Below are 16,782 nucleotides of genomic sequence, written 5' to 3' on the forward strand. Positions count from 1 at the left end.
CATGTGAAATCCATAGATTAGGGCCTAATTTATTTATTTAAATTGACTGATTTCCTTACATGAACTGTAATTCTGTTAAATCGTTGAAATTGTTGCATGTTGCGTTTATATATATTTTTTCAGTATAAATGTTGTTTAGAGGAAGTATGGAGAGAAAAATATCATAATTTTTTTAATCTGTCCTATCTTACTGCGTGCATGCGCACACACACACACACACACACACACACACACACACACACACACACACACACACACACACACACACACACACACACACACACACACACACACACACACACACACACACACACACACACACACACACACACACACACATGCACACTCTTGATTAATCTGATCCTATCACCTGAGCTCTATTCTAGCTGAAACCCAGTTTTTGTCAAGCAGGCTATTTAGGCTAAAAGGCTATTTTGCCTTTTAAATAGGAAGTATTCATATACCTCTATTATTTGTTTCATGATCAGTGTAATCTGAGTCTCACATATGATTCACCTTATACATTTCATGTGATGCATTATGAGAGATCTTGAGTTGAGCAATAGGCTATAATTCATGAATTTAGCGATGGGTGCACCATATAAATAGAATGAATTAGACTACTGATTGTAATTGCCACTAATCAAGTCTCATGGTCAATAAAATAATTACAAAAGCTATATTGATGTTCATTCGAAGAGACGCCGCCTTAGAATTTAGACCAGGGATGGGTAACTTTGATGGGTGTGGGGGCCATAAAGAAATCTGAACTGATCATGAGGGGTAGCAGCGGCTTGCCGGTCTGTGTACCCACATCTGTACATACCCTAGCCCTAAGATAAACTTGCGAGTAAAACATTTTAGCGTTCCACCTCTTGACAGCGGAGAGAAAATAAAAATGTTTTAAAGTTAATTTCATGCAATTCTACACATCTTGACATGGGTCGGAGAAAAGATTTTGTAATTTTATAACTGAGAGAAGATTTTGTAGTTTATAACTAATTTCAAATAATTACTAATTTTGCCATGTGGCAGAGACAAACATTTGGGGGCTACAAAAAGGGCCCATTCCTGATTTAGACAAAAGCATGTCTTTAAACCAGTCTGGGGGGGCGTCGACAAACCGGAACAGTCCACTTTCTCAAAAAGGGGCATTCCAAAAAACAAATCAACTGATTTTGGCATTTAAAAAAAAAAGTGTATTCTTGTGAAGGCTTAAATGATTTTACATGTAGACTACATTTTTATATCAATCATGACATGATGAAGAAGGAACACATTTTTAACCAACAAGTGTCCACCCCTATGAGGCCGTTCTATTTTTAGTATCAGCTGTTGCAATATAAAGATTTGCTACATAGCGGATTGAATCGCGGTTATGTGAGGCGCATTCCGGTCACAAAGGTAAAATGATGGCAATGATTTGAGGTAACGGACAGAGAGAGGGATGGGGAATATTTGTGTGTGAAGTGGTTTCTGGAGCGTTCTTACACGGCAACGGATATCATATAATATTGGTAAGTTGTTGTTGAAATTGTCGTCGTTCGTTTTAGGCTGCCACCACATCGCAGCTACTTAAACATTCTTGGTAAATCTTATCAAGTTTTGTACTGTGCTTTGGTAAATATTTATCTAATTTGACTTGGGTTTTTGCAATTTAACTGAGGACTAAATTTCTTACAACATTGTAACATTGCGGGGCCTCTGGTTCAAGAAATGGACGCCAATATTTCATTTGCGGAAATTGCTTGATGCAGCAAACTTCTCTAAAATATTTGACATTCAAGAAGCAACAAAAATCCTTTATCCAATGGCGGTAACTTTACAGCGGTTCCTATACATCACTGATTTAGTTAACATGAGAATAATCTTGTCAAGTTTTGTCAGGAAGTAACCCGTTGCCTAGTAGTGTTTAATCTACTTTCCGTTAGAATTATCATAATTTGCAGGGGATGAAATGAAACATCACAAGAGCAAACTCTATTGATACATTTAGCTACTTTGTTACAATGTTTATACTTCACACTAGCCTTTTCAACTAGGCATGTATGAATAGATACATTATAATCATTACAGAATTTCTATTGAAGGATTCTTCAGGCACCACATCATAGGATGAGGTCACCCACCATTATGCAGCCTTCAATATATTAGTACCTTTTAGAATCCAATTGAGTGGAAGGAGGACTTATACTCTCGTCTCTAACATATAGGCTCAACATTTCCAAGCAGTCCCATTACAAGTCAGAATGTTGAATAAACCTAATTTGGACATACTTTACCTGTTGTGTTCTTTTTTCCTTATGTCAGAGGTGATCTGAGACAAAATATCCACAGGGAAGTGTTATTAGCCTGACTTTCAATTTGCTGGTCAGTATATGGTTCTGTTAGTTTGCAAATTAGGGTTAAGTGTCTTGCTCAAGGGCAAGACACTTAACCCTATTTGTCACCTTGACAGCTGGTGTATTCGAACCAATGACCTTTTGGTTACTGGCCCAATGCTCTAACTGTTATCTTCTACTATTGTTTACATATTGTGCATCACGTGCAATGCATCAGGAGGTGGAAAATGCAAACCGGAAATACAAGCTGACAGAGCCATATACAGACTGGTGCCCCAAGAACTCAGATTAATATTACTTTCCTGTGGACATTTTAGCTCCTGTTCTTACCGTCAAAAGGACCAACAGCACGGACAATCGGTAAATTTTTAAAAAAATATAATTTTATTTAACATTCTAGCATGTAGACTTGCATCTTTTTTTAGGGTGACTTCTTTCAGACTGAATAGCCATCGTGTAACCATGGTAACAGTCTGATGTATAAGGCATCCATCAATATAGCTACACATATTCATCTGACTATTAATAGCCTAGTGAAATCACCAGATAATTCTGCAACAAGAGTGGCATGATGGTGAAGCTTTTTCACTTGTTATTCAATCAAAGAACTTGAAATGCCACTGACGGTACTGCATTTTTAATTTAAACTTGATCAAAGCAGCTTCAACTCTTGTTTTGTTTTAGAGAAGCATGTTTATTGAGCTGTGTCAACCAAATAACTCCCACAAGGTGTTACTGTATGAAATGCAACAAAGTCCACTGACAGCAGCCTGGTGAGGTAGGCCAACGTTGTTGAGGCATCTTATCTCAAGTCACAACTTACTCTTTACCAAGTTATGTACAGTCAGTCTTTTAGTAGCAAAATATGTAATGCATGAGTTCTGATCAGATTAAATGATGAGTTGACACACGTGGTCTAGAGTACCGAGCACAAAGCTGTCCATTTCAGAGTACAGCGATGTCCAGTATGTGATTGGTAAGTTTTCCTGTCTAAAGGGCATCAGTCAGCACTCCCTCCCCCCTAGGTGCCGTCAGCACCTAGGTGAGAATCCTAGATGAGTGAGACAGATCTGAGCTGGACTTTAGTGGTAAGAAATGGTATGTAGTTGGTGATCAGCGGTACTTAAAATAAAATGTTATATGTGACATGCGCCGAGTACAACAGTTGTAGACCTTACCGTGAAAAGCTTACTTTCAAGCCCTTAACCAACAATGCAGTTCAAGAAATGGTTAAGAAAATATTGACTAAATAAACAAAAGTAAAAAAAGATATACAGTACCAGTCAAAAGTTTGGACACACCTATTCAAGTTATTATTATTATTTTTTACTATTTTCTACATTGAAGAATAATAGTGAAGACATCAAAACTATGAAATAACAAATGGAATCATGTAGTAAACAAAAGTGTTAAACAAATGTAGCCACCCTTTGCAATGATGACAGCTTTGCACAAGCTTGGCATTCTCTCAACCAGCTTCACCTGGAACGCTTTTCCTGAAATGCTTTTTCAACCGTCTTGAAGGAGTTCCCACATGCTGAGCACTTGTTGGCTGCTTTTTCTTCACTCTGCAGTCCAACTCATCCCAAACCATCTCAATCTGGTTGGGTGATTGTGGAGGCCAGGTCATCTGATGCAGCACTCCATCCCTCTCCTTCTTGGTCAAATAGCCCTTACACAGTCTGGAGGTGTGTTGGGTCATTGTCCTGTTGATGATAGTCCCATTAAGTGCAAACCAGATGGGATGGCGTACCGCTGCAGAATACTGTGGTATCCATGCTAGTTAATTGTGCCATGAATTCTAAATGAAGCACCCCCCCACCATCACACCACCTCCTCCATGCTTCACAGTAGGAACCACACATGCGGAGATCATCCGTTCACCTATTCTGCGTCTCACAAAGACACCGCGGTTGGAACCAAAATTTGGATTTGTCAGACCAAAGGACAGATTTCCACCGGTCTAATGTCTCACTTGTGTTTCTTGGCCCAAGCAAGTCTATTCTTATTATTGGTGTCCTTTTAGTAGTGGATTCTTTGCAGCAATTTGACCATGAAGGTCTGATTCACACAATCTCCTCTGAACAGTTGATGTTGAGATGTCTTACTTGAACTCTGTGAATCATTTATTTGGGCTGCAATTTCTGAGGCTGGTAACTCTAATGAACTTTTACCAAATAGGGCTATCTTCTGTATACCAACCCTACCTTGTCACAACACAACTGATTGGCTCACATGCATTTTGAGACAATTAACAGCGAGTAGCAGCAGTGTAAAAACAAAGGGGGAAGTGGTGTCAATGCAATCGTGTGGGTGGCCGTTTTGATTAATTGTTCAGCGGTCTTATGGCTTGGGTGTAGAAGCTGTTAAGGAGCCTTTTGGACCTAGACTTGGCGCTCCGCTTGCCGTGCGGAAGCAGAGAGAATGGTCTATGACTTGGGTGACTGGGCCTATGACGTGACAACTTTTTGGGCCTTCATCTGACTGATGAAGTGGTACAGTATGTTTTGGGGTGTGCAGGTTGTTCCCTCTAGCTAGCTGTTCCCTTGTGAGGGAGGCAGGGAGCTCCTACAGTATATCCTTCTCCAGGGGTCTGACTGGGCCGCTTGAGGAAGGAAATGTCTTTCCTTCCCTCTATTGTGTCGAGCAGGAAGGTGGCAGGGCTGCCGTCACCAGCTGACAGCTGTTTCCTGCGGCCCACTGCCATGTTCTCTACCCACTGCCTGGGCTGAGCCAAGGCTGTGTTCTCTGAATGCATGCACAGCCTGTCCTCTGCCCTTAGCCTGTCCTATGCAGCTTGAGGTCAGGCATGTTCAAAGACATTCAAGCATATTCCCTCACGCTATCCTGCTGTTGGAGAAAGTTCTAATACTTTTAATGTTTGGGGATGACCACCACCACAGTCTGTGCTGTTTTTCAAGCTAGTTGTCCTCAGTTTGCTTTTTCTTGTTTATCAACCACTCTCTTAGTGGCTTGACATGTCTTGTGAAAGCTGTTGCCTTTTGCCAATACAGCATTGGGTTCATGAAAGAATTTGCTGTAATGTGTCCATGTTTTTGAAGGACCAGGTTCTTACTAAATCGCAGTAGAAAAACAGCCATTTTAAATAAAGTGTGAGATGGAAATCGTTGTCAGGCAACAGAATATTAAACCAATCTGTTCAGTGAATTTGAATTTGGAGTAGTTTTTGTGGAAGCTGGTGAAATTGCACCACCACAGTTGCTTTAGAGGCTATTCTTTCAGAGAAGTCGGACAGTTAATTTTTTTTTCTCTCTCTTTCCGAAAGCCATAATTACAAAGCACAGTAATCAATATGTCTAGACCGTATTTCCCCTGCTCATAATGGTGCTGGGAGAGTGGTTGGTGCTCCATGCTATTCTGACAGTCTCATAAGGAGAAAACGGAATAGCCTACATACTAGGAGGGAGAGCCTCGCCGTTACACCACTGACTGTCTGGCTGGCTATGCAAGGCACTTCCTCATACAGACAGCCAATCAGTGACCAGGGGGTTTTCTCCAGCTCAGTCATATACAGTAAACACATTTTTTTCTAAAAGACTCTGCTGCACCAGGTGTTTGGTTTATTACACGTTGTATACATCTATTTCCTATTCTTTACTACAGCGCTTTCGGCAAGCCCTTCTAGCTGAGATTGACTGAGGTGTCGATAGCTAGCTGATGTTCTCTCTGTGAGGGGCTGGTGTGTGATGCATGGTTCTGTGTACTCTGGTCTGCCTGGCTATGAATTAGCAGCAGCAGTCTCATACTCGTCATCTCTCCCTCCCTCCTCTCCTGCTGTGTTCCAGGTATAGCCAGCTGCCTGTCACCATGGCAACCAGCAGCGCGGTGCCTAGCGACAACCTCCTCACGTACAAGCTGGTGGTGGTGGGGGATGGTGGAGTGGGGAAGAGCGCTCTCACCATCCAGTTCTTCCAGAAGATCTTTGTGTCTGACTACGACCCAACCATCGAGGACTCCTACCTGAAACACACAGAGATAGATGGACAGTGGGCCATCCTGGATGGTAGGGAGACATTTTCTCACTGTCTCTCTCTGGGTTGGGGGGGGGGGGGGCTGGTGTCCTTTATCAATTATGTTTAGAATTTTAATGAAACTTACTTTTGTGGCACAGTATTCCCATATAGTTTCACAGATTTAGACCTATACAATATGTGCATTTGTTTGCAATTGATAGCTTGTTGCTTTTCCAATCATTCATATGAAAATAAGCAAGAAGATGATTCCCAGTAGCATCTTGTAAAAACTGTAACACTGGTACCTGTATGTGTGTAATTGCACAGTGCTGGATACGGCAGGCCAAGAGGAGTTCAGTGCTATGAGGGAGCAGTACATGAGGACGGGGGACGGCTTCCTCATCGTGTTCTCTGTGACAGACAAGGCCAGCTTTGAACATGTGGACCGCTTCCACCAGCTCATCCTCAGGGTCAAAGACAGGTGAGGCCCAGCTCTTGATAACGATGCGTGCCTTATGGGCCAGACACCTACACGAGACTGCTGCTACTGTAACGAATGCCTCCGACTGGGTTTACTGCCGCAGTCTTTTGTGTGTTCCCTCTAACCCTCTCACTGGTAAAGGGTTCATCTACACATGCTTTCATTTTTGTATCTCTTGTTCACGACAAAGGTAAACAAACAGGTCCTTCCCCATCCAATGTTTACATTCCAGTCAGGTTGTCAGCTGTATAGTGGTGTAACTGTACACATGTAATGTTGAATGAGATGCATCTGCTCTTCAGTCCTTCTCCTTCCTTCTGCTCTCCTTCAGGGAGGCCTTCCCCATGGTGCTGGTGGCCAATAAGGTGGACTTGGTTCACCTCCGCAAAATCACCAGCGACCAGGGGCAGGAAATGGCTGCCAAACACAATGTGAGTACAGTGTCAGCTCAGACAAGGAGTGGGGCAGCTTGATGTCTGAATCCTTTGTTTTTAATATCTTTTTTGATGCAGTACAGTGTCCAAATTGATTAATGTACACTTGATAAAGTTTGAATGGATAATTTTGGCCAGTCTTTCATGGTCAGGAAAAAGTCAGGGCCGTAGTTGAACCTGTAGAAGTCCTTTTCCCACTGCTGTTGTCAATGACTGGGGTTGTTCTATGGGCTGTGTGCTCTGGGCTGGTGTCCCTGGGAGAGAGTTTTTTTTTGTGCAGGGCAGGCAGGGACGCTGACTCGGCGTTAGCTACAGGGTGTGATATAGGCCTCTGGGAAAGACTGCACGGAGGCTCTGTGGTGGGGGGGAAATCACAAATATAGCCAAGCTTGGCATTTACTGTTTTAGAACACACTATTTCAGAGGACACCAAGTGTAAGAGTGTATAAAATTGGGTTTGCAGATTTAAGCTTACATTTTGTTTTTACTTGCAAAATTCGTATCTCTTGTTATGAGCCGGAAAAGCATCATTAGTATTTGTGTATACCTTGTAGCACTAGCAAAGTCGGAGACTATTCCATTTTTTTGCTTGTGTACTATGTCATTTTCCTGAGAATGTTTGATCAATGTTTGTTTTTTTTTCACAGATCACATACATTGAGACAAGTGCCAAGGATCCCCCTATGAATGTGGACAAGGCGTTCCATGAACTAGTCAGGGTTATAAGGTCGGCCAAACTACTAGACTTGATGGCTATGTTTTAAGTATTAAGAATTGTATAGGCTTGATCATAATATTGGATTCAATTCATGCTTGACTAATAGAGAACCACCATTTTGGTTTCCCTTTGCAAACATACTATATACTGTATATAGCATGAATGCCAGCAAAAGTCTGTTAAAGGGTTGGGGGGAAACTGTAACTATGTCCTGAATGAACAGACGTGTAATTTCAGAGGAATCCAGTATGTGTTGATGTTCGGTGTGGTCATATCCTGCTGGAGGGCCCACTCATCTGTTTGTTAGGCATTTAGAGTTCCACAAAGACTTTGAGGCCCTCTAGCCAAGCTACCCAAGCAGCAAGACTATCTGATTTTAACCCTCACGCTCCCTTCTCTTGTCCTTTCATTCTCTTGTCTACTCCTTCCTTTACATACCCTCCTTTCCTACTAATTATATATATTTTTTTCCTACACCCTCTTTCTCCCCCATCCCTTCTCTCTATTTTGCTCTGTCTTTCTCTCTCTTCCTCCTGTGCAGGCAGCAGATCCCAGAGAGGAGCCTGAAGAAGAAGAAGAAGATGAAGTGGCGAGGAGAACGATCTGCGGGTTCTCACAAAGTCCACTGTGTCATCTTGTGATGGTGTCGCCGCTGCTAGCATTGATGTCAGAGAGAACTGCGCACTGGCAGTAACCAACAACTGGAGGGGGAATTGGGGGAGATAAGGAACTGACTGTTGACTGTTATGGTGTCAAAGAAAACCCCTCACTCCAAGGCATGCCCAAGTGGGGTCTTACAGGGGCATCATTGCCTGCCCGCTTCCCCTGATTGGTCAGAAAAAAGCACTCCAGGAAGAGCTCCTTATAAACTGACTGATTTACAGACAGTGCAGTGATGATGCTCTCCATGGAGGTGGACATCAAGGTATTCTCCTGGGTGGGGAGATGTGACGTTAGATGTTGTTAGGGACCTATGATCTGAGTGTTTGTGTTGTGGTTGTAAGTTCTCCCTGGTGTTGAATGTTAAATTCTGAAACGTTAAAGAGGATGATTATGAAGTATATTCTATCTGCACTAGCCACAGGCATAAGAGGATTTGGCTTTGGGGTCCTGAAGAGAAGTGGGAGGATGTAGCTGTTAGTACTTTTTATTTAAATTTTTCTGGTGGGGAATCTGGTTTGTAGGTTGAGGGGATCAGTTACTCCAAGCAACAAGATGTTAGATTTCTCTGTCTAATATGGAGTATTTAATACCTATGAAATGGCTTGTACTGTTAAAGCACTAAACAAAAAAAAGACTTTGGGGCTTGTTCATCTGGGGTGTATTCATTATGCCAATTCTGTTGCAAACTCCAAACGGAAGACTTTTGCACGAAAACTACACTTTCTATTGGACAAATTCAGGTAGGTCCCTCCCTGTTTTGTTCCGTTTGGTCAGTTTGCTTCTGTTTGGGTTCTTAAATGGTAATGATTTCCATTGAAAAATGTAATGAATACACACCTGGTTAGAAATTTGCCCTTGAATGAAGGAAGTACCTTTGCACTTTGAATAGATTTTGACCTTCATATCTGCATGTGTTGAAAAAATTGCAAATTATGAAAGGGAATGCATAATATAAATTGACTGAATGTGGAAAAACTGAGCTTATCATAATTATGTCAATACCATGTAGCCCATTTGCTTGTCTTATGTCGGTTGGACAGAACAGTTTATACCAGTGGAGGCTGCTGAGGGGAGGACGGCTCATAATAATGGCTATAACGGTGCAAATTTGATGGCATCAAACAGATGGAAACCATGTATTTAATACTATTTCGTTCCAGCCATTACCACATGCCTGTTCTCCCCAATTAAGGTGCCACCAACCTCCTGTGTTCTATGCTCTCAGCCCTGGGTTGTGTTCAGTAGGGCACACTGTAGAAAAACAGTTCGCAATGGGAAACTTTTTTTTATTTTTATTGAAGTCCAACTAATCAATCCATGTTTCAGTCCATTTTCATCTGTTTGGTGCCAACTGAACATAATCCTGGAGTGACCCTGCTGTACTTCACCCAGAGGTACAGTGAAAGTTCTACTTCCCAGGGTATGAAGCAGCAGACATGGTGTCTTTGGCAGTATTTTACAACAAAAAAAGAGATGTCTGAAGAAATCAATGCTATCGTATCAAGTATGTTTGATACTTTTTTTTTATTGATCTGAATTTCTTCTAAGTGTTTTTTAAAAATAATTAATAATTTATTACTGTACCTGTTACCTCAACATGATGTATTATAACTGGCTGTGTCTGACTGAGCTAGAGGAAGATGAGGCACAAAACAATGGCCACTGCCTTTCTATCTAGCTTCCTTCAGGGTTTCAATAATGAATAAAGAAATACAGTATTGTGAATTAAATGATACTATCTCTGACTGTGTGCCTGTCTGTGTTCTTGGCTTACTTAACCTCGGAACCCGGAAACAATCTCTTACAAGAGACTGGTTGCACCCCAAATTTGCCCTGGCCAAACGTAGTGCACTGTATAGGGAATTGGGAGCCATTTTGGACTTTATGCACGCTGTCTTTACATGTATAGTGATGACCATAACTAATATCAGCTGTCAGAAACCATTGACTCTTAGGTGTGAAGTGTCCTGCTGTTTGTCTGTTGAAGTAGACTGTTTTATAATGATATGTATTATGATGTGCATAAGGCAGGTAGCCTAGTGGTTAGTGTTTGGCCAGTAACCGAAAGGTTGCTGGATCGAATCCCCGAGCTGACAAGGTAAAAATGTGTGGTTCTGCCCCTGAGAAAGGCAGGTAACCCACCTATCCCTGGGCGATGAAGATGTGCATGTCGATTATGGCAGCACCTGTGAGTCAGAGGGGTTGGGTTAAATGCGGAAGACACATTTCAGTTGAAGGCATTCAGTTGTACAACTGACTAGCTATCCCCCTTCCCTAATATCAGCCTTCAGAGGTACCTGTTCAGCAGAGGCCCCTGGTATTAATCATATTGCTGGCTCACTGGGGTCAGTAGAATGCTGTATTTCAAAATATTGCTCTCTACTCTCCATGGAATAGATACAGCCTCTAGAGTTAATGTCCTTGTCATCGGATTCCAATTAATAGATTTTGAGTGTCACTTTCTTTTAAACTGTGGAACAGAGTAAATGAAATGGCAACAAACCCATGGAAACCATGTGTTTGATGTATTTGATACCATTCCACTAATTCAAATCCAAAACTATTGTTACCCTTGACAAAGATTAGCAAAAAATACCATAAAATAAATAATGCAAATGCTGATCTTTATTGTTCTTTTTTTATATATATATACTAATTCAATTGCTCAGAGAAAGAGATTTTGTTTAACAATTAATACAAAAGAATTCTAACAGGTACCCATTTTCAATACTCCGCAAGACTTCCCCTTGTGAGGATAATGGCACTGTGCCTTTTTCTAAAATGTTTTATGAGGTTGGAGAACACTTTGGGGTGATCTTAGACCATTCCTCCATACAGTATCTTAATATACTTGATATCCTTTGTCTGCACTTATGGACTACCCTCAATTCAAACCACAGGTTTTCAATGGGGTTCAAGACATTGGCACTTCGATTGGAACCTTTGCTATGGTCAGATGACATGTAAATAGAGCTCTTTGGCCATGCAAACAAGTGGTGGGTTTGGCGTCAAAAGATAGATGTGTGTGACGAAAAGAACACCAAACCTACTATAAAATATGGTGGTGGATATTTCATGTTATGGGGCTGTAGGTCAACCAAAAACCTGGTTGCCTCTGCCAGGAGCCTGAAACTTGGCCGCAAGTAGATCTTCCAGCAAGACAATAACCCCAAGCACACATCAAAATCCCCAAATAAATGGTTAATTGACCAATGCATTGAACCCCCTACGGGCCCTGGTCAAAAGTAGTGCACTATGTAGGGAATAGGGTGCCATTTGAGACGTAGACAGTTACATGCAGCATGTCACACTTCACGCCTCTCTATGTGTCATCTTTCCTTTTCACAGACAATGAATAAATCATGTGCAGATGAAAGCTGCTACTGCTGGGTGAGGAGTTCCTCTGATATTGAGGACTTTGAAGATTATATTTCAGAGGGGCTCTGAGGAAAGAGATGTCAGACACCAGACATAAAAAACATACAAAACTTCTCCAAGTCAACTGATTTTTTTGGGATTATGAGAAGGAAAGAAGCAGTAAAGCCATGTTGGGCATTTCTGTAAAAACATGCATGAAGAAATCAAATGTAGGGCTAAAATGTAATTGCTCATGTTGTCCCAGCCAGGGACCATGACCTGACACAGAAATATTATTGGTTTTCTTGAACTATGACTATAGTGTTGCAAACTTGCATGAATTTCAATGACTGATGTAAGCTACAGGACTTGCTGCTGGCTGTAGTACACAGGTTTAAGTTGTGTATTTACCTCATTAGGCCAAGTGATGGCGCCATTGTGTTGTCACAATGGGTGTTGCCATCAACCTTGTGGAAAGCATTCACATCCCATGGTATCACCACAGGTTTAGAAAGGTAAGTGTCTTTGGTGTCATCATGCCTGTGTACATATCTGACCATGGTGTACTTGTATCCAAGTGTCGCTCTGGTGCAAAACGCAAGAAGTCAAACTTAATAGACAAGAACGGTGGTTGCTTTGTTGAATTAGCAAAGAAAGTTGTGACCAAGCCAGTGTAGCATATTAACTATGCTACACTCTCCAGGTGCCAGCACTTCATCCGTTACACTGTAATCAGTTGTGCTCCAGAATAATTCACCTATTCATTTAACTGTTAATTTGATAAATTATTGCACAACACAAAATGTTACCGGTCAAGAAAGAGTGTGCCGCAAACCAACAACCAACAACCGTCAACACATGTCAACAGCTGTGCTGCTGTTTGTTATAATTATATTTTATTTCAATCTATGCAGAGCAGCCTGCTCTCAGCTCATACAGAAGAGAGAGTACATTGTGGGCTCACTGGAAAACTCAAATTAATGAGCCATTGTGGTTAGTGGTACCAATGATGGTTCATTTAAGCAATAAGGCACGAGGGGGTGTGGTATATGGCCAATATACCACGGCTAAGGGCTGTTCGTAAACACGACGCAACGCGGAGTGCTTGGATATGGTCTGATATACCACAGCTTTTAGCCAATCAGCATTCAGGGCTTGAACCACCCAGTCTATTACTGAAAATAATTCAAATTTCATGAGATTAGAGAACACATTGGGAGGGATCTTGACCCTTCCTCCATACAGAATCTTGCCAGATCCTTGATATCCTTTGTTATGTTCTGTTAATTACTGATGTCCCCTTTAAGAATGGAGCACCCTTGGGCATGCGCAGTGTTGTTCGATGTTATTCTGGCTCTAACTGATTCCAGTAAAATGTGAAGCTCCAGTTCCATTTATTGTATTCAGAGTCTTTCTTATTATATAAATAAGTAATAAGAGCTAAGACACTACAATGGCGACGAGGATGATTACCTGCAGTGTGCATCACGAATGCAGATGGAGCTCGTAGGAAGAGAGGAAGATTTTGACCCTGTAGCACAACAGCTAGCAAGCAGTGACGACGAGGGGAGAGCTAACGAGAACGAGGCGGCAGATCAAAGACCCGTGGAGCCTGAGGTAAAGAGAATGGCTAGCATCGGGAAAATAGATGTGTTTGAGGACACGCAAGAAAACTGGGCAACTTACATTGAACGACTGGAACAGTACTTCATTGCAAACGACATTGCTGATAACAAGAGAGTACCAGCGTTGTTGAGTTTAATTGGCCCAAAAACGTACAGTTTGCTAAGAGATCTGACTGCCCCTCTGAAGCCCTCAAATAAAACATTCACAGAGATTGTGGAGATATTGCAAAATCACCTATCACCTAAACCACTCCTCATCGCGGAACGTTTTCGTTTCCACAAGAGAGATCAGAATGAGGGGGAGGGTGTTAGTACATATGTAGCAGAGTTGAAGAAACTGTCTGAACATTGCCAGTTTGGAGAGAACCTAAATGACACATTAAGGGATAGATTTGTTTGTGGATTGAAACATGAACACATTCAAAAACGTTTGCTCACAGAATCAGATCTCACGTTTGCAAAGGCTGTTGAAATTGCTGTGACTATGGAAATCGCGACGAAAGATGCATTTGAGTTGCAAAGTAAAAGAAATACTGACCTATCACAAACTTCCCTGCACAAGTTTTCGCGCAGCCGACAGCGCCCCCGTGTGGCCGATAAATGCAACAGGTGTGACAGAGATGGTCACAGAGCAGAGGACTGCCGTTTCAAAGACGAAATTTGTCACAAATGCAGTAGAAGGGGGCACATTCAAAGAGCACGCAGAGCAAAATTCAGTCACAACAGGAAAACTGAGAAAATGAAAGGGTCTGTGAATGCACTAGCAGAGAACAGTGGCAGTGATTCAGATGAACGAGTAATTGGTACAATGGAGTTAAACACAGTGACTTCTCCCAGCAGTAGCATAATATGGGTGACACCAGATATCGAAGGCAAACCCCTCAAAATGGAGCTGGACACAGGATCTGCAGTGTCTATAATTTCCACTACTGTCTACAATGAGCACTTCAAGGCTATCAAGCTGAAGAACACAAATGTGTTGCTGAAGACCTACTCAGGAGAGAGATTGAGCCCAATGGGGGTGTTGCAGGTCAGAGTGAGGTATGGGGAGCAAACACAGCAGTTACAGCTGTATGTGGTGCCTGGAACTGGCCCCCCATTATTTGGCAGGGAATGGCTTTCAAAAATAAAGCTGAACTGGTGTGATTTGAAAATGCTCCACACGTTCCAGTTCAAAGAGAAGGACACAGACCAAACACTGGAACACTTGCGGAAGAAATACAGCACAGTTTTCAGTGATCAGATGGGAACAGTAAAAGGCTTCACAGCTAAACTTGTACTGAGAGATGACGCAACCCCAAAATTCTGCAAAGCCAGATCTGTTCCATACTCCCTGAGACCAAAGGTGGAAGCGGAAATCGATCGCTTGCAGGATACAGGGATCCTGACGAAAGTGGACAGAAGCGAATGGGCCACACCCATAGTTCCTATTGTGAAGAAAGACGGGTCTGTTAGAATGTGTGGGGACTTCAAGGTAACTGTGAATTCAATGTTGCATGTGGACCAATACCCCTTGCCACGTCTGGAGGACATCTTTGCTGCACTAGCTGGTGGGAAACACTTCAGTAAAATCGATCTGAAACAGGCTTACCTGCAGCTACCGGTTGAAGAGAGCTCCAAACAGTACCTGACAATAAACACACACAAAGGTCTATACAGGTATAACCGCCTGGTTTTTGGCATTGCATCGGCCCCAGCCATTTGGCAACGAACTATTGACCAGATTTTGCAAGGAATCCCAGGAACCCAGTGTATCCTGGATGACATGATCATAACAGGACGCACCGACAAAGAACACCTGGCTAACCTGGAAGAGGTCCTGAAAAGACTGAAAGAATATGGTCTACAGGCAAACTTACAGAAATGTGAGTTCTTCAAAGACAAGATTGTCTTCTGTGGACATGAAATTGACCGCAATGGATTGCACAAAACACAGGACAAAATCGAGGCAGTGGTACAGGCACCACGACCACAAAATATCACAGAAGTGAGATCTTTTGCGGGACTGATCAATTACTACAGAAGATTCCTCCCAAACCTTTCAGCAGTACTCCAGCCTCTAAATCAGCTCCTGGAAAAGAATAGGACATGGCGGTGGACAGAACAGTGTGAAAATGCATTTCTGGAGGCAAAACGGCTCATCACATCTGAACAGGTCCTGATGCATTACGACCCTGAACTGCCAGTGAAGTTGGCTTGTGATGCGTCCCCTTATGGCTTAGGGGCCGTCCTTTCACACACACTGAAAGATGGGTCAGAGAGGCCAATTGCATTTGCATTACGAACATTGAATGATGCAGAGAAAAACTACTCACAAATCGACAAAGAAGCACTGGCGCTAGTGTGGGGCGTCAAGAAATTCCATGCATACCTATATGGCAAGCGTTTCACACTGGTTACGGATCACCAGCCGTTGCTTTCCATTTTCAGTCCAAAGAAAGGCATTCCGGCAATGACAGCAGCCAGGTTACAGCGATACGCCTTGTTCCTCGCCAGTCATATGTATGACATTGAGTTTAAGCCGTCGTCCCTCCACACAAATGCAGATGGATTATCCAGACTGCCGTGTAGAAGAGAAAGACAAAGGAGTGTGGATGCAGTGGACATTTTCCATACCGCTCAGCTCGAGGCACTACCGGTCACAAGCACAGTGATCAAACAGGAGACAAGGAAAGATGTGACCTTGTCAAAAGTGTACACCTACACCATGTCAGGATGGCCAGCGACTGGCAGAAAGGAGCTGACTCCGTATTTCCAGCGGAGAAACGAAATTACAACGTACCAAGGATGTTTGATGTGAGGAATGAGAGTCATGATACCCCAGAAATGCCAACATCAGGTTTTGCAGCAACTACATGAAGGTCATGTTGGAATTGTCAAAATGAAGCTGCTCGCAAGGAGCCACTTCTGGTGGCCAGGTCTGGATCAACAGATAGAAAATATGGCAAAGAACTGTAGCGGATGTTTGGAAACCCTTCACATGCCTGCTCCTGTTCCAGTCCACCCTTGGGAATGGCCCACAGAGCCATGGCAGAGAATTCATGTGGACTACGCTGGTCCCTTTGAAAAGCACATGTTTCTGGTTATAGTTGATGCCCATTCCAAATGGCCAGAGGTGTTTTGCACTGACTCCTCCACCTCAGCTCAGACGATAGAGTGTCTCAGAACAACGTTTGCACGCTTCGGAT

General features: G+C 42.6%; 1 protein-coding gene across 3 annotated transcripts; it reads left to right on the top strand.

Annotated features, from left to right (window-relative positions):
* Nucleotides 1-1,172: 1,172 nt before the first annotated feature.
* Nucleotides 1,173-10,357, top strand: LOC129821169 (ras-related protein M-Ras-like). 3 transcript variants are annotated; one of them, XM_055878514.1, is made up of 6 exons: nucleotides 1,173-1,404; nucleotides 6,149-6,366; nucleotides 6,644-6,797; nucleotides 7,129-7,228; nucleotides 7,879-7,958; nucleotides 8,491-10,357. In XM_055878514.1, the coding sequence occupies exons 2-6, from the start codon at nucleotides 6,171-6,173 to the stop codon at nucleotides 8,588-8,590; spliced, it is 630 nt and encodes a 209-aa protein (XP_055734489.1). In that variant the 5' UTR covers nucleotides 1,173-1,404; nucleotides 6,149-6,170; the 3' UTR covers nucleotides 8,591-10,357. The 3 variants fall into 3 exon arrangements, with proteins under 3 accessions (XP_055734489.1, XP_055734488.1, XP_055734490.1); XM_055878513.1 differs by having other exon boundaries at nucleotides 1,174-1,517; XM_055878515.1 differs by lacking the exon at nucleotides 1,173-1,404 and adding an exon at nucleotides 2,469-2,702.
* The last annotated feature ends 6,425 nt before the right edge of the window (nucleotides 10,358-16,782 follow it).

The sequence above is a fragment of the Salvelinus fontinalis genome, chromosome 23 (genome assembly GCF_029448725.1).
Source record: "Salvelinus fontinalis isolate EN_2023a chromosome 23, ASM2944872v1, whole genome shotgun sequence".
In the NCBI taxonomy this organism is placed as follows: domain Eukaryota; kingdom Metazoa; phylum Chordata; class Actinopteri; order Salmoniformes; family Salmonidae; genus Salvelinus; species Salvelinus fontinalis.